The sequence below is a fragment of the Lepisma saccharinum genome, chromosome 12 (genome assembly GCF_977018435.1).
Source record: "Lepisma saccharinum chromosome 12, izLepSacc3.1, whole genome shotgun sequence".
Lineage (NCBI taxonomy): Eukaryota > Metazoa > Arthropoda > Insecta > Zygentoma > Lepismatidae > Lepisma > Lepisma saccharinum.
In genome coordinates, this window is record NC_139240.1 from 20,958,449 (window position 1) to 20,985,867 (window position 27,419).

General features: G+C 39.5%; 1 protein-coding gene across 5 annotated transcripts in view; it reads right to left on the reverse strand.

Annotated features, from left to right (window-relative positions):
• The window catches only part of LOC145996596 (glycerol kinase 5-like), an 81,474-nt gene that overhangs the window by 16,920 nt on the left and 37,135 nt on the right, over positions 1-27,419 (reverse strand). For all 5 annotated transcript variants that reach the window (XM_083133153.1, XM_083133155.1, XM_083133157.1 and 2 more), the window contains 4 exons: positions 25,016-25,142; positions 13,838-13,942; positions 12,340-12,434; positions 6,675-6,838 (listed from right to left, as the gene is read on the reverse strand). In XM_083133153.1, the coding sequence (XP_082989279.1) occupies positions 6,675-6,838; positions 12,340-12,434; positions 13,838-13,942; positions 25,016-25,142 (491 nt within the window). The remainder of the gene's footprint in view (positions 1-6,674; positions 6,839-12,339; positions 12,435-13,837; positions 13,943-25,015; positions 25,143-27,419) is intronic.

The following is a 27,419-nucleotide window of genomic DNA, read 5'->3' on the forward strand; positions in this document are numbered from 1 at the left end:
GCGATAATGTTGCAGCTGTTTCAGTGTCCGATGTGCCTCTGTTTGATTTTGGAAGTCCTCCGCAGAAGCGAGCAAAATCTGAAGCGTCAACAAGCAAAGATCCTGGTAGTTGTGTTCAAATCAAGACTGGAGTAAAAGTTATACCTTCACATCAGAGAATAAAGTCTCAAGTTCGTAAGTGGGAAAAGAGTGGCATCGGAGACAAACCTTCGATCGAGTTCACACGGCCCGACTTTCTTCAAAATGATTTCACACCGGTACAATTGTTCGAAATGTTTTTGGACGATGAAGTTATTGAATTTATAGTTCAATCCACAATTGAGTATGCCGTACAGAAGGGAAAACCTGCATTTACATTGTGCAAGGATGAACTCAAACTTTTCTTTGCAATATTATTCCTTTCTGGATACAATGTAATGGCTAGAACCAGAATGTATTGGGAATTATCTGAAGATGTACATCACGCAGGTGTTTCGAAAGCAATGTCAAGGAATAGGTTTGAAGAAATACTGCGATACATACATTTTTGTGACAATTCAAAACTAGACGCTGTTGATCGTTTTGGGAAGATAAGGTCAGTTTGGTCTATGATAAACGAGCGTTGGCTACAATTTTATCCAGGTGACACATATCTCTCAATTGACGAGTCAATGGTGCCATATTATGGGAGACATGGCGCCAAACAGCACATCCACGGGAAACCCAATCGCTTTGGTTTCAAAGTATGGGCATTGTCGACGCGTCTTGGATATCTTATTCAAGGAGAGCCGTATCAAGGTGCTGCGACGGGAAATACAATACCAGAATTGGGAGTAGGTGGCTCTGTAGTCATGGATTTGATATCCAAACTTTCGGCTCGTTCACGGCTCTCTTTGTTTTTTGACAACTATTTTACTTCCATTCGTCTGCTGGAACATTTACAAGCAAACGGTCACGATGGAACTGGTACGGTTCGCCCAAATCGTGTAGAAAATGCTCCACTTCCGGATGTTAGTTCGTGCAGGAAACAAGAGCGGGGAAGTTACCATCAACTAACAGACAAAAGTACTGGCATTACTCTTGTATGCTACCATGATAACAACATCTTTACGGTAGCATCAACTGTCTCGGGTGTGTCACCTCTGGGACATGCAAGGCGATGGAGCAATGCGGACAAAAAATACATTTCAGTTCCTCAACCTTCGTGTGTTGCTCTATACGATACTTACGTGGGTGGTGTTGACCGCATGGACCAAAACATTGCATGCTACAGGATTAGTATCAGGAACAAGAAGTGGTATTGGCCAATGATAAGTTATCTGCTTAACGTTTCCATGAACAACGCATGGCAACTTTACCGCCTGACTGCTAAAGGAAAAGAAGATGGGCTTGATCTGCTCTCATTTACGAGGTATGTAGTACGGAATTATATGCAGTCGTACGTGAAAAACCGTCCACTAGCAGGAAGGCCAAGCATTAAAGTCTCATCCAGAGTATTGCCTGAAGTGCGATTTGATGGCACATCACATCATTTGGAAACTGTTTCCAAGCAAGTACGTTGTGGACATTGTGGAAAGGCTACAAGGAAGAAATGTAAGAAGTGCAATGTCGGATGCCATATACAGTGTTCAGAGGCATTTCACACACAGAAATAGATCAGCAACACTTACACAAAGTATGCATTGTTTTCTATTTCCAAAATTTAATTATGTTTTTATTTAGTTAGGTTCGAAAGTGGCAACTCAATTCAGAAATAATTGATAGAATTTTATTATGTACAGCTGCAAATGTAAAAATATGAATGAGCATTGTAATTTCTTGTAAATATGTTCATGTATCAATATAATCTGAATGTCAAACAATAAAATATAAAATATGTGGAATTTCGTTGTAATAACTGCCCATATATTTAGTAAAATAATCATGTTTATTAAGGTTTTGTTATTCAGTATTGATGGTGCCATCCGTGCTCACTGCCGACATTTGTCGACATGCTAAAACTAAAAGACTATTGGTCGAAAAAAATAAAACTCATTATTTTGGCATTATTTTAGACAAACTACAAAAGGGTTTCAAAGGATACAAGAAATTTCGAAAAATAAATAATTTGGGCAGTAATGGGTTAAAGACACCTTTGGCTATCGGTAGAAATGAACATTTCTTTTTTCACTGCCATAGATGCCGAGCTAATCCACCTAACCAAACTGAAAATTACTGATGGCATGTTCGTACATGTGTATTACGTGCCTTTTTTCATGCTTTGTAAAAAAATTCATTTACACTTCCCGTTACATCTGGCAACACTGCATGGACACTAATGAAATCAAATCACTGTTCCCCGGTTTAAAAATATATGCATGAACAGGGTGGCTACTCTAGGACCATGATAAAACTCAAGTATAATTCCTGGTTTTCAAGGTGAACTTTCCAAAAATTCAAGCACATGTGTTCTCTATTTCAAACTTACGTATTACTGCCTCTCAACATCCACACACAAATATCTTCATAATATAAAGGATCTATGTGATTCCAACATCCAAAAATTATAATTGAATTAAAGGATATACGTATAATAATTAAAAATATTTAATTTAAGGTCCTGAGTTTCTATTTACAATCAGAGGAGCAACCACAAACTTTTGTCTGAGCGGGCAGGGAGAAAGTGCCAGGATAAACGTACTAATACTAATAATAATAATATTATAACATTTTATTATTATTATTATTATTATCATTGTTATTGATTTGTTTTTATTTTACTTCGCCTCTTGTGCACATTTGGCTAATTTGCGAAGATGGGGATGAGTGATATGATGAAATTGATGAATGGACAGTCACAAATATCCATGCCCAAGGCAGGATTCGAACCTGCCGAGACCAACATTATTGATAATAATATTATTATTATTATTAGTAGTATAACTTGACAAGTTTAAAAACAAGTAGCTGCAAATAGCTGTTGCACGTCTTGTACCACATTTCCCCACTCCATTCTCCACAGCGATGTTGGTTCGCAGTATTGCAACCTGGAGGGAGCAGAATGGTCCGAGGATTTTCAACGAAATTTGTATTCGCTTTTTCCTGGGCTGTTTTCTACCTGTCGGAGTACAGAAATCCTTTCGCCAACGACTCTTTACCTGCTTTTAAAGCTTGGCCTCCCCGATGACGCAGTGGTAGCATCATCGCCTTGTAATCAAGGGGTCCTGGGTTCGATTCCTAGTGGAGGCACATAGTGGTTCGGATCCCACTTTAAACTGTAGGTCCAGTCCCGATTAGCGTTACTGTGCATAAAGTGGACTTAAAACAACAAATCAATCCAATCCAATTCTTTTAAAACTTGAGAAACCATCCATTTAGATACTCCCGTGGCAGCACTTGTAGACTCGACAACATTATACTTAAGTTTATGTAGCACCTTCTGATTTCGCAAATATGTTGCAACATTGTAAACAATTTATCTGGCCTGTCCTCTAAGCGGCTTTCCAGAGCAGTTTGTGGATTTCGTTGGACCCGGCATGATTTGATTTTTGCATTTCAAAAATATGCAGCCAAGAGTAAAGAGCAAGAACATTTCAATGCTTTAAAAAAGAACATAGGCAAGCGTGTTATCAGATTGCCTTGTCGTAGTGATTGTTGTGCGATAAACAAAAGAACCCTCACCCCACTTGGCTCAAAAAAAAAAAAAAATAGGCCACTGCTAGATGGTCATCCAAAATCAGTTGTTGTTCAAGAAAACATTGATGCTGTGCAAAACCTAATACTGCAAGATCATCATGTGACATACTGTGAGATTGAGGCAACCATAGGCATTAGTTCCACCAGCATATATAAAATATTACATGATCATTTAGCTGTGAGAAAGGTATGTTCTCGTTGGATCCCACACAATTTGACAAAAACTCAAAAAGACGCTCGCGTCAATTGGTGCAAACAAATCCTCAATAAATACAATCGTGGTGCTTCAAAAAGACGTATATAAGATTGTAACAGGTGACGAACCATGGATATATGCATATGAGCCGGAACGTAAACAGCAGTCGACTGTATGGGTGTTTCAAGATGAACCCAATCCAACAAAAGTTGTTCGCGCTCGAAGCACATCGAAACAAATGGTCGCCTGTTTTTTCGGGAAAACTGGTCATGTGGCAACTGTGCCTTTAGAGGAATGTAGAACGGTCAACTCTGAATGGTACACAACAATTTGTTTGCTAGAGGTCTTCCCTTCGGTCAAATACGGAAAACAAACAAACGCCGTCGGATCATTCTTCATCAAGACAATGCCAGCTGTCACACATCTCGTCTAACAACAGACTTTATGAACAGTCAAAAAATCGAATTGATGGGTCATCCACCATACAGTCCTGATTTGGCACACAATGACTTCTTCTTGTTCCCGAATGTCAAGAATAAATTGCGTGGACAACGATTTTCCGGCGGAAGACCCCATTGATGCGTTCAAAAACCATATTATGGAGGTGTCTCAAGAAGATTGGAAAAACTGCTTTGACAAATGGTTCGAACGAACGCAAAAGTGTATTGACCATAAAGGAGAATACAGTTGAGCGTCGATTATCCGAAGTAATTGGGGGACATGGGTGTTCGGAAAACTGGTTTGTTCGGATAATCGAACTGTACATGTTTATTTGCCAAAAAGAAGTACTGTACAGTAAATTTATTCATAAAAACAGGCATCTCTTAAAGTATGTATTACAAATTAACGTACAAAGGCAACTTTAGTAGGAATATATAGTATGTGGTACAGTTTATTAAACAAAAATATGTACATATTACATACGCATTTTGCATGAACAATACACACAGTACACAAAATTAACGTTTAAAAAAATCCTTTATTTTGGTCTGACTAAGCAAGCCTACATGCTTACGAGCAGCTAAGTCACGTACTTTTTTCATTACAGATATCTGAAAGTGAGCGAGTACACAGTTCGGTTAAGCGGTCGTTCGGTTGACCGACGTTCGGATAATCGACGCTCTACTGTACTTCAAAAAACAATAAAGCAGTTTTCAATGCCAAATTCCTGTTTTTTCATTGTTAGGCTCAAAATATAAATAGTGACCCTCGTATCGGGACTTAACTTGCCAGGCTATAGTAGTAGTATCAAAGATGCTATTATCCTCGTAAATTATGCAAAAAGGGTGTACAAGTTGGTGCTAAAGCATCTGTGTTTGAACAAACGATTTCAATTATTTTTCTCCACACGGAACAGTAGTTCGGATCCCACTTCAAACTGTAGGTCCAGTCCCGATTAGCCTTTCTGAGCATACACTGGACTTAAAACCACAAATCAATCAATCAATTTTCCAACATTTCTCATTAGATAGTTCGGCGCCCAGAGCTGACTCCCGCCACCTCCTAGCTATGGTTATAAACTTGATAAGACTAAGAAAAGCAGGAATTGCGAGTGAAGGGAGCAAGAAAATTTTACGAAAATAATTTTTATTTGCATAAAATGTGAATAGGATTTGGATTAAAAAAGATGTAATTTTTTACGTCTACGGAGAAAATTTCAAGTAGAATTCATGCATAATTCCCGGAGCCAATAATACCCTGATAAACAAGGTTTCAATTTGGTATAAGGATTATATGTGTACCACTTCTGGCTCAAAAGTTGTACTATCCCCAACTCTGGGTTTCGTTGTAAATGGAACATCCTGTAAACTTGATCTCCTAATTTTTTTGACCCGTGTAAAAATAATAAAATAATCTGTTTATAAGGTTCAACAAAGGTAAAGTTCCCCATGCACATTGCACTGTGGCATGAAGGCACACATGGAAGGTAGGGCCTCACACATTCTTGATCTCTGCCATTTGTGGAGGTGATGTGATCAGCACTATGCTCCAGCACCTTTATTCCCCCAGATACCCATTTATTTGAGGATGGCTGAACCTCAGAAAAACCCTGGAAATCGAACCTGGATTTCCTGTGCGGCACTTGGATTCCCTACCAACTAGACCACCTCAGCCGCTAGCAGTTTTTACAATGTTCAAAATGCTTACATGATCTTAAAAATATGAATTGTATACCATATGAACAGATTTTCCAACATAAAAATTTCAGCACACAAACCAGATAAAAAACAAACCAAATTTATGAAAAGTGTTTGAAAACAAGGCAATTAAAAGAGCATGGTGATTTATTAGATAAAGTGCGGCATTTGGCCACTACAACTGGAAAAGCTCCAAACAAAAGTATGTCGGGCCTCCCCCATGGTGCAGTGGTAGCGTCATTGCCTTGTAATCGAGAGGTCCCGGGTTCGATACCCGGTGGAAGCACAAGTGGTTTGGATCCCACTTTAAACTGTAGGTCCAGTCCTGATTAGCCTTACTGTGCATAAAGTGGACTTAAAACACCAACTCAAACCAAACCAAAAGTATGTCAGTGTGTCATACGTAGAAGAGGAAAAAATTAATGTCTACCAGAAAGTGCTACTATCTTAAAACTACTAACTTGACAGTAATATTGGTGAAAGATTAGGTGCCAGGCAGACATGAAAGAATATACATTTTATCGCATCTTACTTCTATTTATCAAAGATTATTGTAATTTTCTATTATTCTGTGGAACTACTTATTAATCATATTCAGTTGTTATTGTTTGTTCCCATGGTGTAATGTAAATTCTGTAACTGAAGAGAAAATAACAAGTTTCAGTATAGTTCATAAATACACTTACCGAATAAGAGGAATTGAAAAGCTAGTTTCTTTTTGTACAACATGGTAAAGTTGAAACACCCTGAAGGCGATACTTTCAAGCATTGCACGGACAAGGTGTGCTCGAGTGGATGATGGTTTCAAGCCCAGAAATCCAGAAGCAGCCTGGAAGTCATTTATTGGAGCCTGCAAGAATCATAAACAAATAGACAGTGTAAAACTTCCTAAGCAAACAACAAAATATGTGGCAATATTTAGTACAGATGGGACAGATAAATTTATACTCTACTTGTACGAGGGTCACTATTTATATTTTGAGCCTTGGCAATACTGATTGAAGTTAGGCGCGATTTGACGTTTGCACGGAATCGTCTGGCATTATTGACCATAACGTACTTCAAATGTTTTGTCAATAGCTTCATTTGTGTTGTTTATGTTGCCTTGGAGATTGCGCGACAACAATAAAATGGAATTAACTCGTGAACATTTTCGTGCGATGATTTTGTACTATTTTCGACGTGGATTATCAAGACAAGAGTGCATCGATCAACTTACTTCCACATTTGGCGATGAAGCCCCATCCTTTGCCACTGTGAAACGCTGGTATAACGAATTTAATCGTGGCCGCCATTCGCTCACCGACGAGATTCGCGAAGGTCATCCAAAATCAGTTGTTGTTCAAGAAAACATTGATGCTGTGCAAAACCTAATACTGCAAGATTGTCATGTGACACACTGTGAGATTGAGGCAACCATAGGCATTAGTTCCACCAGCATATGTAAAATATTACATGATCATTTAGCTGTGAGAAAGGTATGTTCTCGTTGGATCCCACACAATTTGACAAAAACTCAAAAAGACGCTCGCGTCAATTGGTGCAAACAAATGCTCAATAAATACAATCGTGGTGCTTCAAAAGACGTATATAAGATTGTAACAGGTGACGAATCATGGATATATGCATATAAGCCGGAACGTAAACAGCAGTCGACTGTATGGGTGTTTCAAGATGAACCCAATCCAACAAAAGTTGTCCGTGCTCGAAGCACATCGAAACAAATGGTTGCCTGTTTTTTCAGGAAAACTGGTCATGTGGCAACTGTGCCTTTAGAGGAACGTAGAACGGTCAACTCTGAATGGTACACAACAATTTGTTTGCCAGAGGTCTTCGGTCAAATACGGAAAACAAACAAACGCCGTCGGATCATTCTTCATCAAGACAATGCCGGCTGTCACACATCTCGTCTAACAACCGACTTTATGAACAGTCAAAAAATCGAATTGATGGGTCATCCGCTGTACAGTCCTGATTTGGCACACAATGACTTCTTCTTGTTCCCGAATGTCAAGAATAAATTGCGTGGACAACGATTTTCGTCGGCGGAAGATGCCGTTGATGCGTTCAAAAACCATATTATGGAGGTGTCTCAAGAAGATTGGAAAAACTGCTTTGACAAATGGTTCGAATGAATGCAAAAGTGTATTGACCATAAAGGAGAATACTTCGAAAAAAAATAAAGCAGTTTTCAATGCCAAATTCCTGTTTTTTTCATTGTTAGGCTCAAAATATAAATAGTGACCCTCGTATATGGGTAAAACTGTCAAATTTTACCAATGTCACATTTCTCTCAAGTCCCTGTAACGGAATACATTATTAGTTAATGAGCCTTCCCGATTGTGTATTGGTCACTTTGTAATCAAGCAGTCCCAGGTTCGATACTGTATTGGTCCACTTGTCTATGGTCAAAAAGGATAGCACGACTAAGGTCCATAGATTAATAGACAATTTAACTAGTGGAACAATTACAAATTTTAAGTGTTGAAGCTAATGACACATCTGTAGCATCACTTCAGGGTCTGTGAAGACCTCCATTTGTCAACAAAAAAAGAGGATCATTGAAATTAGCAAGGTAATATACGGTCGAACAACAACAAGAAGTGGGGAAGTATATATAATTAATTATGTCGCCCTCCCGTTACTGTCAGCACATCATTTCTCAAATAAATACCCCTTTTTATGGTACCTGTAAATCACAAGAATTTTTCAATTACACTCCTATCAACACTACACAATTCATCACCTCTATGTTACTATCTTCTTAATGATTAGTACCTTACTTGTAGAGAGGTTTTGTGGGATAATCACAACTTAACTTGGTATTTCATAAACTTCAATTTTATTCAACAATAAGTTTTTTTGTGTGTGTATGAGTGTACATCGGCAAACATTGACAAGAGAACATCAAGTGTGCAATAATTGGTAACAATTACGTAACACTAACGCTACTCATCAAACAAGTCTTAACAAGAAGTAGAATGCTCTCTTAAAGTAGGGGAAATTTGGGGATGAGGGAATGCAGTCTAATAGTTAACCCCTGCATGTGAGAACCTGTTCATAATTTGAAATAATGCTGTCCTCAGTGACGTATGCATTAAGCCCTTTCCTCTTTTTTTTTTGTTTCTTTACACACGAAGAAAAGCGAAAACACTGTCCAAACACATAATCAGATACGCAATTTTATCAAAGTACACGGTTTTAAATAACGTTCAGAAATATTAGCACTTACGTAGAATCTAATTAATTAGTGACTTCATACGTCTTATTTCTCTTCACGAGCTTCGATGCAAACTCAATTAAACTGCACTAATAAATTTACTTCGTAATTCTTATTTTCACAGATTTCGCATATTGTCAAATAAGAGTACAATTTGACATGCAAAAACAGGCAATTTCCATGGATCGATAAGACGTACAAGTGGTGCAAAGTTACTGTGATGACGAGTAAGGTGAAGCATACGATAATTAGCACTGTTCTATGCACTGTTCAACACATACCTTAATTTTGTACTGGAAAGTTCTTGTCAAAGTCATGGTAGTAGTTTCAAGGTCGTAGACATCACAACTTATTCGCCGCTGATCCGCTTCTATCAGCAAAAGAACGTGGCGGTCCTCGCTGACTACACAGGAACGATGATTCTCCCCTTTCAAAGATCGTCATCCTAGTAACGTCACGGTCAACCTCAAAAACTTGTACCTTGTGGAAAAGTTGGCAACTTCAACTGGTAGATTGTGCCCCAATCTTACACAACGTAACTCAGCGAGATTGCACTTCACAAGAAACACAGTACGTTTGATTTGCGAAGAATTATAGAACTAATCGTCATCCATTTCAAACTAACACTCGACGTCCAATAACTAATACGTGTTCATTCTGACATTCTGCGTACATTACCAATGGCTACCTTGCCATTTTAAACCATGTTTCCTCGTGCATGGAAACTACTACGTGTTCCAATGAAAGTTACGTCATTCATGGTACACAATGCAACTCGTGCCGTTTCGAAGAAGGATCGCTTAACATCTGATGTTAACTTATGACCAAATGACAGCAGGAAACGAAAAAGCGCAAGTGCTGCCTCCAAGCATGATTTTGGTCAAACACCAAAACAAAAGATAAACAATGCGCGAAAGTTTCAGGGGCGGAGCAAAAAATAGACTTGTGGCAAAATAAACGGTAACAATGCTTTTTGTGTTTCATTTAACACGAAATTCGCCACAATATCTGATGGTTCAATCCCATTTTAAACTGTAGCTTTTATGAATAAAATGGTATGATTCATGTACCTTGGATGTGTAAGGTAAATTTCTGAAGGTTTAGTATCTTTTTTTAGTCACTTAGTTATATATTGAAGTGTGACTCGGTGATTAACTTGGGGATTGTTAGAGTCACAAGGGATGTAGCAAATTATGTAAAGCGAGAGGTTTTTATTTCATAACTTAATTGGCCTATTCTGTCAAGAAGAGGAATACCAGAGCAAAGCTCTCTCCACACTTACCGTGATCTCATCGTGATGATGCTCGATGTAAAGTCCTGGGTTCGAGGTGCAACTTACTGAGGCATCTTCGTGCCTTAAGTTATATGCCGCCTTGAACTGTCACTCCTCCGTGCCTATTACACTCAATGAATTCTGATATAAGACAGAGGGTGTGTTTCTTTTGTTCGGGCCGTTTTATGATCCAATGTCTCTGACCCCTCATCGAGAGGTTAAAGCCTCTATCCTCCATGGCAAGTCCCCAGAGGATGTGAGGCCAGGATTACATACTCAGCGGTATGCAGCTTTGTCGTCGTATGATCGGGCCGTTCATTAGTGTGGAGAGGTGGGTAAGTAGAGCTTTTCCAAATTTCGCTCGGTATCACTCTTCAATATATTAATTAAATAAAGGCTGATCTTTGCTGAAGGCATCCAAATATCAACCTCTTTTCCACATAGTACACTGTGAGCTGCATTTTGCAGACTAACAAGGTTTTAGGCTCACAGCCAGCACAATTCTCTGTAGGGCTTATGTTGTGTTTTCCCTATGTGTCTGTGATTGTCCCTTCAGCCATCTCATCACCATTGTTGTGATTAGCCAAAAGTGGAAGACATGTAACATGAAATAAATTAAATCAATCAATTGAATGAAAAAGTCTCAAGGTTTTCATAGAGCTTTTGCTTTCAAATCAGTTCATGAGCCTTCCCAATGGTGTAGTAGTTATGTGGTTATATTGTAATCAAGGGGTCCTAGGTTCGATATCTGGTGGAGGAACATGGCACAGTGGTTCGGATACCACTTTAAACTGTAGGTCCAGTCCGGATTAGCCTTACTGTGCATAAAGTGGACTTAAAACACAACTCAATCAATCAATCCAAAACTTAAAACTTTAAATCAGGTCATCCCTGATATTTAATATTTGTTTGTGTCAATGGAAGATGTTTCCAATATTTCAAAAATATTGATATGTCAGGAAAAACTACAGTTAACAGAAGAGGTTAAATGCATAATAAAATCATGGTATTTACAAATCACTCCACAGACTTATTCCAGATTTTAACTCTTACAAGAAATAGGTACTGCAATTTCTACTGTGCTAAACTTACATAAAAATAAAACATATAAATTGCATTAGACAGATTAATAAGAAAAACTAATGAGCTTGAAAAATACCTCAGGTAGGGCATCTGACTGCCGCATTCCCAGGATTGATGATTTCAGGTGAGAATTTTTCAGAACTCACTGCATAAGAGGCTCTGAGGTTCACTCAGTCTCATAACATATACTTGGAAGAAGAGGGTAATGGCAGCGGGTCGCATGATCCTGATCATATCACCTCCACTAGACAGAGAATGTGTGGAGTCCTACCTCTACATTTCCTATGTAGCACATGCAAAATAATATAATACATTTATTTTTAGTGGTTTTTATTTTTCCTGCAATGTTTCATCCTGGTTTCCCAGAACTTTTTCAAGCTTACACCAAGATACACATACAACAACACAACTTCACATGGCTAGTCACTCTACACTTCTCACAGAAGAGTGAGAGGTTGTGGTGTTAATGTGTATCTTGGTGTAAGCTTGAAAAAGTTCTGGGAAACCAGGATGAAACATTGCAGGAAAATAAAAACCACTAAAAATAACTGTATTATATTATTTAGCATCTACAAGAAGTGGTTATGAGAACATTTTAACATGAACATAGATACATGTAACACATTAGTGTTGCATTTTTTAAATTTTTAAAAGGTAAGTCCAACACCATCAATAATGACATTCTAAACTAGTATATTATTTATCAGAACTCTGCATTCAACTAGTGTAACATTGATAGAAGTCCAATCAGAATTTCACATTGCTAGGTACGTACCTGAAGCCCACTGAATGCTGGGACAAAGTACACACCCCCTGAAGTTCGCACAGACTCTGCCATGGCTGATGAATCCGACGGTTCAGAATACAGACCTAGCGAGAAAATGACAATGTTTTTTTTATCATCTGCAATAGTGTTGAGCATAGTCTACATAAAATGTTCAAAAGATCTTTATGGAGATTTTCACCCACATATAAATACACTTTAGTGTTTCAATCTATTATAACTTTATACAGAATGGAGATATGAAATAATTGGCTCCAGTCAAAACAGGAAACATATTTTAACTACTATATCTGCATTGGCACTACAGCCAATCTTCATGGTTGAGTGCTTAGCACAGCATGCTATGATGCCAGGGGTCCCGGGTTTGAATCCTGGCCTGGGCATAGGTGTTCATTGTGAGACTGCCGTGGAGGTCAGCATATAATGCAAGAAAATGTAAAATCAGTATTCATGAGTTCTCATGCGAGATAAATAAATATTAAACCAGTTCTGATGAAATTAAAATATCCACATATGTTACAGAATGTATATGAAAATTAATGACAATTGTATATAGTGCATTATTTTTAGGATATATACTCTGCAAAAGTGTTCCAAGGAATTTTGCAGACCCTGCAAGATACCCAGAGTTCAGAAAACGTATTGTTAGATATTAGTGAATACCTTCGAACTGATACTTTTCGATACTAATAGCATTAGTATTGTCCAATATTTATATACCAATGATAATAAAATTAAGCCTTGTTTCCATGTCACAAAAATACTAAATCTGCTGACTAAGGCAGTTTTATTCACATAAAAAAAACACTATACATTCAATGTTTCGGTCTAAGAAACAAATTGAAATGAAAAAATGTCGCACACGGTCCAGGGTATATATAATTTTCCTGATACAGAGTTGAAACATTACATTGTTTTTGTATACCAGTATCAGCCCAGCTGAAATCTAATCATCATTCGTCCTCATTGTCACCATTCGTGAAAAGTGGAAGAAGTGGAACAAGAAAAATACGAATCTACATTTCAAGGCCTGGTCTTCAACTTTTCAGTAAGTTCCTTTGTAACAACTTGAAACAGAAGTAGTTCCAATTATAACCAGTGTGAAGGTCTGGGTATAAGTATGTTGAATCACAAAAATAGTGCTCTTTTCCTTGTCAAAGGGGCAGCAGTGGTCTAGCGAGTAGAGCATCTGACTGCCATGTGGAACACCTGGTTTCGATTCCTGGGGTAGGCAATCTAAGGTTGGAATTTTTCTGATCTTGTTACTGCATAAAGCAGCTCTGGGGTTCATCTAGCCTTTGGGGGAGGGGTAAAGATTTGCCTCCAAAAATGGCCAAGACCAAGAATGTGTAGGGTCCTATCTCCACATCCCCCTATATGTGCCCTCATGCATCTGTAAGGTTCAGATATAAATATATAAATTTAAAATATCCTAAACATTCACATGTAACTTACTTTCATACACGTATTCAAAGGTTTTATTTCCTACCTAGTGATTTTGCCCAGTCTATTATGGTGCCTGTATCACTGGCACATCCCTCGGCAACATAAACCAAATCTTCACCCCTCTTCCATGCTATCACCGGATACAAGCCTGCAAAAGAGTATAAAAATTACAACCTGTCATGGAGAATGCACTCAGTCACTGATAGCTCATTACAGGGACCAGCAACTAGAAAAGTGGTTTCAAGTGTGAAAAAATCCAGCAAATAGTAGTTGAGCCCCCATGTCAATTCAATGTCCCTGTTTATTGCATGGGAGGGGAAAAGGGAAAGAAGAAAGACCACACAATTCTTGGGACACTTTGCTGTGATGTGATACACTGGTCAGGCAGTTCGCAGCTTGTCGACTTTCAACTTGGGCCAGTGAAATACACAGAATATGACAAAAGAATTTGGCATCATTCTCCAATTGTACAACACAAGCTCAATCACTTTCCTATTTGCCATTCCATATAATATTTTTACCCTGATTCACAACTCTAAACCAGCATAGGTTTTCAATTCGTTTTAATATAAATGATTGCTCCATCCAATCACATTTGAAGGACCATTGACTTAATAATAGTAAAGCACACTAACATTCTATGATACAAAAATACAAGCTGTGTCAGTCAGGTTTACTCATGTATTGGATGAGAGAGAATGTTAAATTATACTAAAACTGTCAACTCCGTGGTGCAACAATTCTTTGAGGAACAATTTCTGCCAAGTGGCTTTTTCTAGCTTTCGAAACTGGAATCCGCTACTATTCCTTCAAGTAGCTTCCTAATTGTCCTCACAATGCTGACTGAAATGCTGAAGCTCCAGCTGGGGATTGTTCATTCCAACAGTGCAAGTGGTAATCGTTTGGTTGTGTGAGCTCTGTTAAATAATGTACAGAGAGGTTATTTCAGTCCTTTACCGTCAGACCGTCGGCTGCCGAGCACCCCCTTCATGCAACAGTTCCCGGCAAATTGACTTGCAGGAAGTCCGTAACAGAAACCGCTTGCTTTGTAATGTTTCCACTTTTCACAATTACAGTTACAATTACAATTGAAATAAGCACGTACCTTGTCGCAAGGATGCTGGAAAAGATGTCCTCCCAAATACAAATATTTCTGGCACCTTATTTCTGACATCTAATCTTAGATTAGACATTGCTACTTTATCCTCAGTTGACAGAAAGGGAAGACAGCATCCCGGCGCATAAAGCAAACCGAAAGCGTAAAATGATATTTAAAAGTAATAATAATGATGATCACTAACCTCCTGTGTTATAAGAGATGTTAAACTCTTTGTTCAAGACTATATTTGTTTGGCAGCATAACTAATGAATGTATAACAATTAACACACAATAAAGCACTAGCACTGAATAGCACTAACTCAATAACACAGTATAAAAAACACGCGTACTGATAAATGCAAACAGAAGTGTGCATGAGGGTACGGTACACTAACTACGTCTGGTAGCCGACAGTGTTGCCAACCATTTTTCGGCAATGTCCCTACAACTGACCAAATGTCCCTACGCCAAGTAAACCGACTAAAAAAAACAACACCTCATGAGCATGCAAAACAGAAGATAAAATATACACATTTACTTACGATCTTCCTCTCTCTGCAAATCTTTCTGCTCGGTGCTTCCACAATTAATGAAGGGGCAAATTTACAATACAGGACCCCTCCCCATTTTTTGTAATATTTCGCATACTCACTAATTGAGGCCTCCTAATCACGAATTTGATTAAAATTTGGGGGTCACGTAAAGAAATTGCAAAATAAGTTAAATTGAGTGGTCCCCGATCGGCACGATTGCTCATTATTTACTGGAAGATTTTGTGTTTCCAATACTTAAAAAACGAAATATACATTCCTGATATTACTACGACCCCAAAGTTTAACTATGTTTGCCTATCCTATCCTAACCTAACCTTACCTGAATGGTCAGTGGGGCTATCCGTGAATGGTTTTGCGCTAATTGTGAGTACGAACCCATAAAAAAATCTTATTTTCGTAGCACTTTAACAGCAAACGTCATCATCGAAGACGCCATTTTTGTATCCTGCAATTTTACGATCGATTCACTATTGCCAAACTTACCTGTAAGCAAATCAGTCCACACTCCACATGTTCTTCTACATCGTGATTGTCGCTGTCACATGTAAGCACCTTCTTTGGGCAATATAAGTTTATTAATTAGCCCACGGCCATCCTCCTGCACACTCCACCTAACAATCTGTACAACATTAACAACATTTTTACTGTTCTCTTCCGCCATTCTTACACGATCCATGCTCTCCAAGTATGAAATCAACAGTGTGGCAATGCTGTAGACAGCGTAACTAATTACGAACGTCGTCAATTGTTCATATCAACAAATATGGCTACCATACTTGTATACTGAGAATCATTGCGAGAATTGAAAAGCTTATTTTACAACTTCTACACGTTAATGAACAATTTTTTCACCACACCCCAACATGTTAACTTGAGATAAATCATCACGACTAATTATTTCGTGACTATAAGACGTAGCATAGAAATTACAGAATGGTCCGGTATTGTAAATTCTTGCCTTAATGAATAATAGGGGTGTGCGGGACAGAATTTTTTGGGTCGGGACGGGAAGTTTTGTAAATCCCGACATTCGGGATGAAAAAATTTGCTTTTCACTTTAAGTGATTGTTTTTGCATTTCTAGAATAAAAACTTACAATTTCCGATAAGTTCCAGAAACTTACAATGCAGAAAACGTCGAGAATTAACGACTTTTTAAAGTGACCATTCGGTATTTCCCGACTGCTTGGGATCCCGAAAAGTCGGGATCGGGATGGGAATTTTTATTCCCGATCCCGGTCCTGACTTTTAGGGATCCCGCACACCCCTACTGAATAACGTTGAGTCGTTTAATGTTGATTATGTTATTTGAAGTCATACATGCCGCTGCTGTGAAGAGGTTGATGTTGGTTGGTAATGCTGTATTTCCTGCAGTCTTGAACAATTCTGGTCCCATTTTATTTCTCTTTTTTATTGTTGTATCACTTAACATTGAAAATATTCTTTCCGTTTCCGCGTTAGAATGTTGGAATGTTAGCACTATTTTCGCGAGAGTGGAAATGTTTTAAAAAAAGAACTTGCCTTGAAAGTTCTTGGTAACCGATAACATGTTTCAAAATTCTGATGCAGATTTGTTGGTTAGTTCTTTTTTCTCCTCCTCGCTAAAGTATCCAGATAAACTAATCTATTCATTCCAAACCGAGCATGAAGAAAGTGCAACTGACTGGCGAGTAAGCTTTGCACCTTTGCACAATAGAATGTTGTTTTCCAAGATTGAAAAAAGTCCCTACGTTTTCCCTTATTTGGTAAAATCTGTCCCTACGCGGGGCGAAATATAGTGAAAAGTCCCTATGCGTAGGGAGATGTCCCTACGGTTGGCATCACTGGCGACAGGTGTCGCGTTCGTTCAGTATGAAGCACCCTCTCGCGGCTGACAACTCACCCGACCCCCGATAAGCTGCCGGCGCTGTCGCGACAACTGAAGATAAAGTAGCGATGTCTAATCTAAGATTAGATGTCAGAAATAAGGTGCCAGAAATATTTGTATTTGGGAGGACACCTTTTCCAGCATCCTTGCAACAAGGTACGTGCTTATTGCAATTGTAATTGTAACTGTAATTATGAAAAGTGGAAACATTACAAAGCAAGCGGTTTCTGTTACGGACTTCCTGCAAGTCAATTTGCCGGGAACTGTTGCATGAAGGGGGCGCTCGGTGGCCGACGGTCTGACGGTAAACGACTGAAATAACCTCCCTGTACATACAGCGTGTCCAGAAAAGAGTGTACTTTTTTCAAAACATTTATTCTCAGCTACATGAACATACTTTCTACGACAAAGGAAGATAATCTCTACAAGTTTTGTTAACATATGTGACAAGTTTCAGGCAAGCTCCATGGCGGAGTAGTCATTCCTCCATGTTCACACTGAAAACTGAGCAAAGTGCTTTGTCTGGTTCGGTGAGTGCCTGTACAAGTTGCACCTTGGAAGCCTTCAGTTGCAAATGCTTATAAAGCACATCCCATACTGTAGAGAGAGGCATTATCAACTCCCGGCTCGCTTTTCGACCGAGTTCCTGAGACTGTGCTGGAAGACTTGCTGAACTCTATCCACTGCCTCCACCAATGAAGGACGACTTTTGCCTTTGTACAGGCAACTTTTCTCCAGGAATCTCTACCAATTCTTAATGGAGTCCTTATCATGTGGATCAAACCCAAGCTGATGCCAAAACTGCCCTGAACTGTGATTACAGACATAGTTTTCACATATGCTACAACACAAAACCCTTTCTGTTGTTTGGTCAGCACCATTTTTACACAAAAAGTTTGCATGTGGATGGTGGGTATTTCAAGTGAAACGTCTGCAGTCTAGTTGAAATCAGTGTTTGTTACATGTCTCTCCACACTGGTCACATACACTGGCTGACAAAAAAAGTGAAGCACCCAGAAGGAGTGGTCGAAGATTACCCCATTTCGGTATACATGCATACCATTGATGTGTGAGTAAATGATTAGATGTACAAGGATCTGTAATGTGTAGAACGCCCACCAGAGGGCATTTGTGACGTCACCTCCTGTTGCTGATAAGGTGGGACCAGTCACCTGCTGTGAGTCAGACATTGCAGCACGAAGTTCAGAGACGAAAACGAAGCACCGGCGATGTTTCGCAGACGCGCTAGACAGCCGATCCAGCAATTGACAGGATTTGACAGAGGCTGCATTGTGGGACTGCATGAGGCGGGTTGGTTGTATCGGGCAATTGCCAGGCATGTGAGCCATTCAGATGTCACAGTGGCCCGACGTTGGAATCAATGGGGACATGAGGGCACCCATGCACGTCGTGCAGGTTCAGGTCAACCAAGAAACACCACCCCGAGGGAGGACCGTCGTATGGCGCTCCAAGTAGTGCGGGATCCCACATCTTCGGCACACGTCATCCGAGAACATGTACTGGACACTCCACAACATCCTGTGAGTTCCCGCACAGTGTCTCGATGACTCGCATTAGCCGGATTCGGGTCCTACCGCCCTATGCGCCGGTTGCCGTTGACACCACAATACCGAAGCCTGCGGTTGATGTGGTGCCGTGCTCGGGAGGCATGGACAGAGGGTGAATGGCATCGCATCATGTTCAGTGATGAGTCCTGCTTCTCCATGACCTCCCATGACCATCGTGTGCGGGTGTGGCGGCATCGAGGGCAGAGGGCACATCCTGCCTACATTGTGGAGAGACACACAGGTGTGACCCCTGGCATCATGGTGTGGGGAGCAATTCGATATGCGTTCAGGTCACCTCTAATAGTGCTTTGGCAGACTTTGACCGCACGGCGATACGTTACAGACATTCTGCGTCCACACGTCCTACCCCTTATGGCACAGCACCCTGGGACAGTGTTCCAACAAGATAATGCACGCCCACATACAGCCCATGTGTCTATGGACTGCCTAGAGCATGTTGAGGTCCTCCCGTGGCCAGCACAATCCCCAGACCTCTTTATCATTAAACATGTGTTGGATGACATTGTCCTATTGCCAACCTGCGGGATCTGGAGGGACAGCTGCAACACCTGTGGACGAATGTGCCTCAGGAGAGGATTTAAAGGCTGTTTGACACTATTCCAAACCGCATAAGGGCATGCAATGCGGCCAGAGGGGGTGCGACACCCTACTGACCTGGCGCCACCATTCCACCTGTAACTGCCAACGGCCTTAACTCTTGCATCCTATATTGTAATCAGTTCAATAAAGGTACATGGACTTTCAGCATATGTAGTTTCATTCACGTCCAACTTAACTTTTTTGTCAGCCAATGTAGAACAAAAAGAAAGAAATACAGTTGGCTCTCGATTCTACGACCCCAGATATAACGACCCTCTCAAAGTAACGACCCTCTTCCAGAGAACCGTGAAAAATTCGGAAAAAAGTTGAAAAATTGAAGGAAATTGGCCAAAAAATAAGATTTTTGCACTAGTTTTATTCACACTAATTCTCTTCACAAGCGCTCTACCCCTCGCAAGTGCATCTGATCTAAAAATAGACACCACCACACCACACTTGAGCAGTATCCAATAGCACTTGACCTCTGCCCTGCCCTCCGCAAGCGCACCAATGTTACCCTGCACCCGACAGCCACTAACCAACGTACCAGGCTTGTTTTGTCATTGTGATTTCGCTTGCTCTTGGATACCTCAGAAGAGAAGATCGAATGTGCTTGGATGTTATTTTAAATCGACCTTGACTTGTTTCCTCTTGTCCTAAGAGCTACTCACAAACTTGCAGGGGGGGGGGGGGAGCAGTCCGAAATGACTGCTGGAATTGCAGACGCGTGGCACCTGGAAGTCTCGCCCATCTCTGACCTTGAGTTCAGCAGGTTCCCGTGAGTGAGCAACTTTTGGCCTTGTAGCCGACAACTTCCGGTCACCACTTTCATTGAAAAAGTGTTCTTTGTTCCCCGTAACACTTCATAAAAAAGCGAAACTGTTACAAGATAATCGAAGCCACATAGGCCAACTTAAGATCGTCAACCCACTTAATGCGTTGTCATCCAGGTTTCCGCAAAAGTTTACTTTGATCTTACGTGCATCATAACTCCTGTTTCCCATTTCATATGTTTTCCTAACTGTGCTGATGTCATAATGTTTGCAAAAAAGCGTTCCGTTGGCGAGTGCCGATTGTTTAAGCCACGATTTTCTTGTTCGTGTGTGCATATTTTAGGCAATTATAGGCGAGGGTGGAAGTGGACCCCTGTTACTTTCTTTGAAAAAAAAAATATAAAATTCCTTTTATACATAAATCTGCTTATAAACTAAACTAAACAGTAACCCTATCAAAATATATCGAATTACGTCTAAAATGGGTCAATTAATACAAGGAAACTGAAATTCTAGGCCTTACGATAATTTCCACAAATTTCCATCCCTGCTAGAGGCTCTATCGTCACACGAGCCACTTCTCCGAGGGCCTCAACTGGTCCCATAACATTCCATGTGATTCATGCGGGAAAGCATAATTTCAAGGGCACATTCGCCTGAAATGGGCACAGTGAGTCCGGCCTCATGCAGTGATGCCAACCCTAGCATAATTGTGCTAAACGTAGTTCAATTTGAACTTTGTTGGCACCTAGCACCCTGGGTTTGGGATAATGGTAACATATAGCATCATCTATAAACATGCGCCCCTGGGAGACAGATAAATTGAATTTAGAAAATATATTTTGAAAAAATAAATTTAGAAAAAATCGCAGATCTTATTTGTTTCAAACAAAAGGTAGCATGCCAATCCAGCCACATCTGGTCCACCATCTTCTTTTCATCATTTCTTTATCTTTCCTTACTTAGCTCAAGAGGAACATTTTATTGAAGGAAATTGCTAGAAAGTTGCCCCCGCCTTTTGTAGTCGTCAAATTTTCTCAAACTTTTTCAAGCGATTGAACCAATTATATTGGTTAAACCATTGTAATTAATTCAAGGGGGGAAATTATCAATATTGTCTAATTAATCAACAATGCATGTTCACATCACAACTGCCCCTAAAATAGATGCATAAAATGAACTTAAGACATAAGTCATCTGAGCAGAATTTAGTTGCATTTAGCAAAATTTAAGAGTTTAATCAGCACACTTTTCCTGATTGGGGGGTTGGCAACACTAGACATACTACAAACTGGGCTTCACATCTGTTTCTTGTCCAGTGCAGGATATGCAACGAGGGGAAAGGTAAGGTGAGGGTAGAATGGCAAAGACAACTTGTTCCAAGGGCGAAAAATGTTTCTATCCCAGTACTCTGCATTTTCGTTGGTTTCTCAATTTACTCCTGTTGCATTGTTTTTTTTGTTATATTTTATCTTGTTTTTTTTCTTTTCGTTCATTTATTTTTTTTATTGTTCTTTGATTTTTTTTTACTTTGCTTTTTGTGCCACTTTTGTCTAAGTGTGTTGATATGATGAAATTGACGGATGGACACTCAGAAATATTCATGCCCAGGCCAAGATTCGAACTCAGGATCCCTGGCATCATAGCGCAACATGCTAAACCACCCTGCCACAGGGGTCAGATTTCATTGTTGTGAGTGTGAAGTGACCAAGGGGAATAATGACCTGTATTACTCTGGAATGCTACAAAAACAAGCATAAAAGCCTATTACCGGGCACAGGAAGAAAGAAGGGGCATCGGAACATTGAGGACTGCCACTCGAATGACATCTAAAGCACCAATTTACAATAAAATCAAGAAATACAATTTACGAGTTAAGTTGAGGTACGTTGATAGATGCAAGGATATGTTGTTGCATTTTCAAAAATAACTTTAAAGGTTATACTTTTTATATTTTAAAAAAGTCGCACCCATAACGACACGAACTCACACGCTTGTGCCTACCCTTCCAGCGACACCACGCTTCGCCACTGGTTGTCTGCATAGGAAATCTTGCCCAAATTATTGTCTGTTGCATGGTATAATGTAAAGCAAGGGGCATTTCTTTCTTCTTCACACTGTTGATAAAAGTTCCGCCTTCAACAGTTGCGTTATCTTTGAAATGCTGAGGATTTTCTCATCGACCACCTGTTGCTCGAACTTCCAGCCAGTCTCCTTGTTTTTACGCTGCAGGTGGCACCAGTGTTTAGTCTAGCGTCTGCAAAGCTGTCCCTTGCCGATAACAACCAGCATGAAGGAAAAGTCATTGTTTTGAATCTCGCAAAGCTGTTTCGATTTGAAGATAACGAAATTCGATCTCCAGAAAATAAAAACAACTTTATGTTCTGCACATTCTGATAAGCAAAACTGTAAATTTCATTTTGCATTTGACACACGAATAAATTTCCTGAACACTCAGAGCAGAGTTGGAAGGAAATGCACACAATATAATCACCGCTTTTCTTCAGAACCATTCATGTGCAAGAAGGAAAAAAAGCTAAATGTAGGAATGAATGCCGAGTCTGATTTAAAGAAACATTATTTAAGGGGAAAACGTTTGGAGGAGCGGACATCGAGAATACTCCTAAATCAAACATTAAATCGTCGATTAATGTGAGAGTAAATAACAATCTCACATTTTGATATCTGAAAATGCGCAGGTTTCATAAAGCTTGTTTTGAGTTCATTTTATGCTGATTGGTCAATTGGGACTAATTCCAAACCCGAATGATAATCGAGTGCGATGTTGTTTAATGTGTCCTAGAACGCATTGGGTGCAAATAGATCGCAAGTTGCTTGTATCCTTTTTCAGGCTGGACTACAATGCAAGTCGAGGAAGAGTTTGGACTGCTCAATGGAATAAGGGAAGAGGATGAATATGAAGTGGCCCGGTGGCTCAGTCGGTAACGCGTCTGACTACTATGCTCAAAGTCCCGGGTTCGATCCCCGGCCGGTTCAAATCCGGGAACTTTTCTAACGATGGAAGCGGCCCCGGCGCCCACCCAGCGTCGAATAACATGGGTACCTTGGGGAAACCCTGGGGGGTAAAGGCGGTCAGGGGCGTGATGCTGATCACATCACCCCCACTCACGACCGGATCAAGAAAGTGTGGGGCGTTACCCGCACACACCCTATACGCCTTCATGGCGTCGTGCTAAGCACAGGGGAGCACTTTACCTTTTACTTTTTTTATCAATATGAAGTTTGTTGAATCAAAGTAAACATGACTTTTTTTTACGAAGTATTTTACACAGCCGAACCAGAACGAAATTTACAGCCCCGATTTTTTTACTTTTTTGTTTTGGTACCTAGAAAGGTTGAGTTCTCTCTCCCGAGAGATCTTATCTTACCAGTTAATCTTGTAACAGACAATGCTCCAACATACATTCTGCCCAATTATCTCCCAACTTTTGCTGGCGCCAGTGTGAATGGTGTCAAGATTCTTCAAGTTTCGCTTGCAATAGGCGAGAAAAGATTGTTTTCCTTTCCCTAGGTCTCAGTGCAAACGGGTTTCTCATGAACTAGAATTGTAAGAATTTCGTGGAAGAGCAACGACTGCGCACAATTAAAATAAAATAACGTTATTTTAAATCCTTTTTTGTGAAAAAGTTTTCATGTTCTAACAACACACGTCCTGTGCATAACAGGTTGTATAACTAGCAGAATAAATGGTGTCACCGTCTCCTTGGATTCTTTGTGTCCGTTTGAGCTCCGTTTAAGATGAAAATTGGTTCAAATTCCAATAACAATCCCTTCGAAATAATGACCCTTTTCCTGGAAACTGTGAAAGGTCGCTGTATCGAGAGTTGACTGTAGGTACAATCTTTACTGGACACCCTGTATATATATATCAGATAACAGTTATTATTACGTAGATATGTCATTCTGCCCGGCACAAACAGTAACATTAGCAACCAAGAATCAAATATAGGATTAAAATTTATTAATATACTGAAAAGTTGGGTGAAAATTGAGGGCATCTCACAAATATCTGGGTAGTGAATTTAAATCTTGGTTGAGGCCAGAAGCAAACTGGTAAGACATTCTTAAGACTCAGGATCAATAACTGATTGAGTATCAAATTTACGTTACCATCTCAATAGACTTTCTAGTAGCTGATGAGCCTTTCTTTCTTACATTAATACAAACATACACATTATATGTTGTTGTTTCACATCAACATTTGTGATGGAGATTAACACAGTGCACTATGACATCAGGGGTCCCAAGTTCAAATTCCATTGGAATGGGTGTTGTTTGTGAGTGAGTATCCTTTCATCAATATCAGCATATCATTACTCATCCTCATTATAGCAATGAGCCAAAATGGCAGAAAAGCAGCATAAAATAACCAAGTCAATCAATGAATCGTTGTTTCACGAAATTACAAATAATTATTATAACCCACAGAAAACTTTTTTTTTTCATGTTTAAATAATTTGTAGAAAAATTCATTATTGCTGAACTAAAATTATATTGGTTGTCGAAAGCTTTGAGTCTGTAGTCAATGAAGAACTAGGCTTCATTCACTGGTAACTTCATGAAATTAAAAAAATGACATGCAACAGACATGCTTCAGGAAAATTACTTACATGCACACATAAATAAACTAATGATGTTATTCTAATAAGGAACAACTGTTTATTATCATGCAAACGTAACGATACAATTTGCAAACATAACCATACTGCGATGGAAATATAAATATTGCAAATATCCTACTTGCATCAGAGACATGAGGCTTCCTCCCAGTGTTGATGTTAACGAACGTTCCAGTTCCCAAGGTAACCTTCATGTCTCCCTTCTTGAAGCAGCAGGAACCAAACATTGAAGCTCCCTGGTCACCCACCTTTAAGAAAAGAATTTAAATAGCAATTGTTGCCTTTTTAGTGCACAGAATGGAGCCATACTACACACATACAGTATAACCTAGATTTTATGTTTATCAGGGGACCAAGCTGAAAAAACTTGTAATGCAGGGAAATGTAAAATCCAGGATATAAAATCGAGGTTTCACTGTATAAAAAAAGGTAAAGTGCTCCCCTGTGCTTAGCACCATGCCATGAAGGCGTATAGGGGGTGTGGGGGTAACGCCCCACACTTTCTTGATCCGGTCGTGAGTGGGGGTGATGTGATCATCATCATGCCCCTGACCGCCTTTACCCCCCAGGGTTTCCCCCAGGTACCCATGTCATTCGATGCTGGGTGGGCACCGGAGCCGCTTCCAACGTTTCACTGTATGTATTTACAAATATCTAGTGTTAGGGTGATTAACTTTCGTCCAATGATTTTAAGGGACATTTCCAGCTTTCGACATTGAATTTAAGGGAGATTTAGTAGCGACACATTTTGTGCATTTTTGCACAGCAGCAAATGTTCATGGATTGGATAATACTGAACAAAATAATTCATTTACGTTTTATATAATATACAGGTAACAATACAGAATAAAAATTACAAATTTTCAAGTTCATGTCCTAACCCAGAGGTACCCAAATTTTTTTGTTTCACAGTACCCTTAGTGTTTCAAGATTTTTCTGCGGTACCTGAGCCACTTGCAACGCTCAGTGTATTTGGTTGTTTGTCTTAAGTTAAAGAAATAAACAGATATTTCAAATTTAGAAACATTTTACATTTAAAAAGTACTAAATAAGCATATATTTGGAACAATCATATCATTGATTGATGACAATTGTCATTAGTGGGACAGGTGAGCCTAAAAACCATGTGCAGACTAACAAGTAAGTGTCATTTCAGTGAAAATATTGGATCATTTCGTGTCGCCCCTGTAAGTCAGCCACGGCACCTTGGGAACAACTGTCTTAACTTATACGTATTTGTCCACTCATAATGCAGAACCAAGTATTTTTTTTATCTTGTGCAAATTTCAAAACCTCTTTGCAACTATACTCATAATGAATTACCACCATTAGTTAGTGCCGAGGGGCGACCCAGGGTAAGGTGAAGTGAACATATAACCTCTCCCTTGCCAATACCACAGTGCGTGTTCGATGAACACATCCTTCTCGAGGTGACCCTGATTTCGCTAAACACTGTGGATCTAGACTGGGAAATCGATAAAAATCCCTGAAGAGGGGCAGCAGCCTCTTCAGTACTGGCCTAGAGTCGATGAGGACATCAGTCCAAAAGAATCTAGAACCAGACAGTCACAGGCGGAGCTGGAGCAACAGAATGGCTGTGACACTGCGAGGGAGTAAACCCTCCAAACTGGCAGGCCGGAAAGCCATAAGAAGGCAGCCCCTTCATTCGGCTAGACTCACCGTAGGGCTAATAACCCACGAGGCGTCGAAATTAATTTTATTCAGAGAACACATAAGGTAGATGTCGGACAGATGAAATGAAAACTACAAGGCAAGAAAAGGAAAATGATTATTGGAACATGGAATATAACCTCTCTGACAGGAAAGAATGTGAGATAATAGAAGAAATGGAAAAATACAAGATTAAAATCTTAGGCATAAGCGAGACCAAAAGGAAAGGATCAGGAGAGATGCTGATATACCTTAATATTCTCAGGAGTAGATAGGAAAGCAAGAGCAAAAGAACGTGTAGGTATAATATTTGAAGAAGAATGTACAAAGAAAATAGTAAATTGGGAACCAATTACATCAAGAATATTAAGAGTAGATATGAAAATGGAGGAGAAGATATCATTTATTCAGATCTATGCACCTACAGAGAATGCAAATGAATGTGAAAAAGATATTTTCTATGTCAACATACAGGATACTATAAATAAGGCTAAGGACTTTGCTAGACACGTGATCATCATGGGAGACTGGAATGCCAGAATTGGAAATGAATCAGAGAAGGGGGACGAGTGTATGGGAAAGCATACAGTAGAAATGGTGAAAAATAGCAATGGAGAGAGAATGATTGAATATTGTATGGACAATAATTTACTTACAGGAAATACATTTTTTCCACATAAAACAATACATAAAATAACATTTGTAGCAGAAAGGAGAAGAGCAAGAAGTGCAATAGATTATTTCACTTACACAGAAAATACAAGATATTAGAGTGTACAGAAGTGCAGAACTAAGCACCGAGCATAAATTACTAATAATGAAAACAAGATTTCAGGAACCTAAACAAATACAAA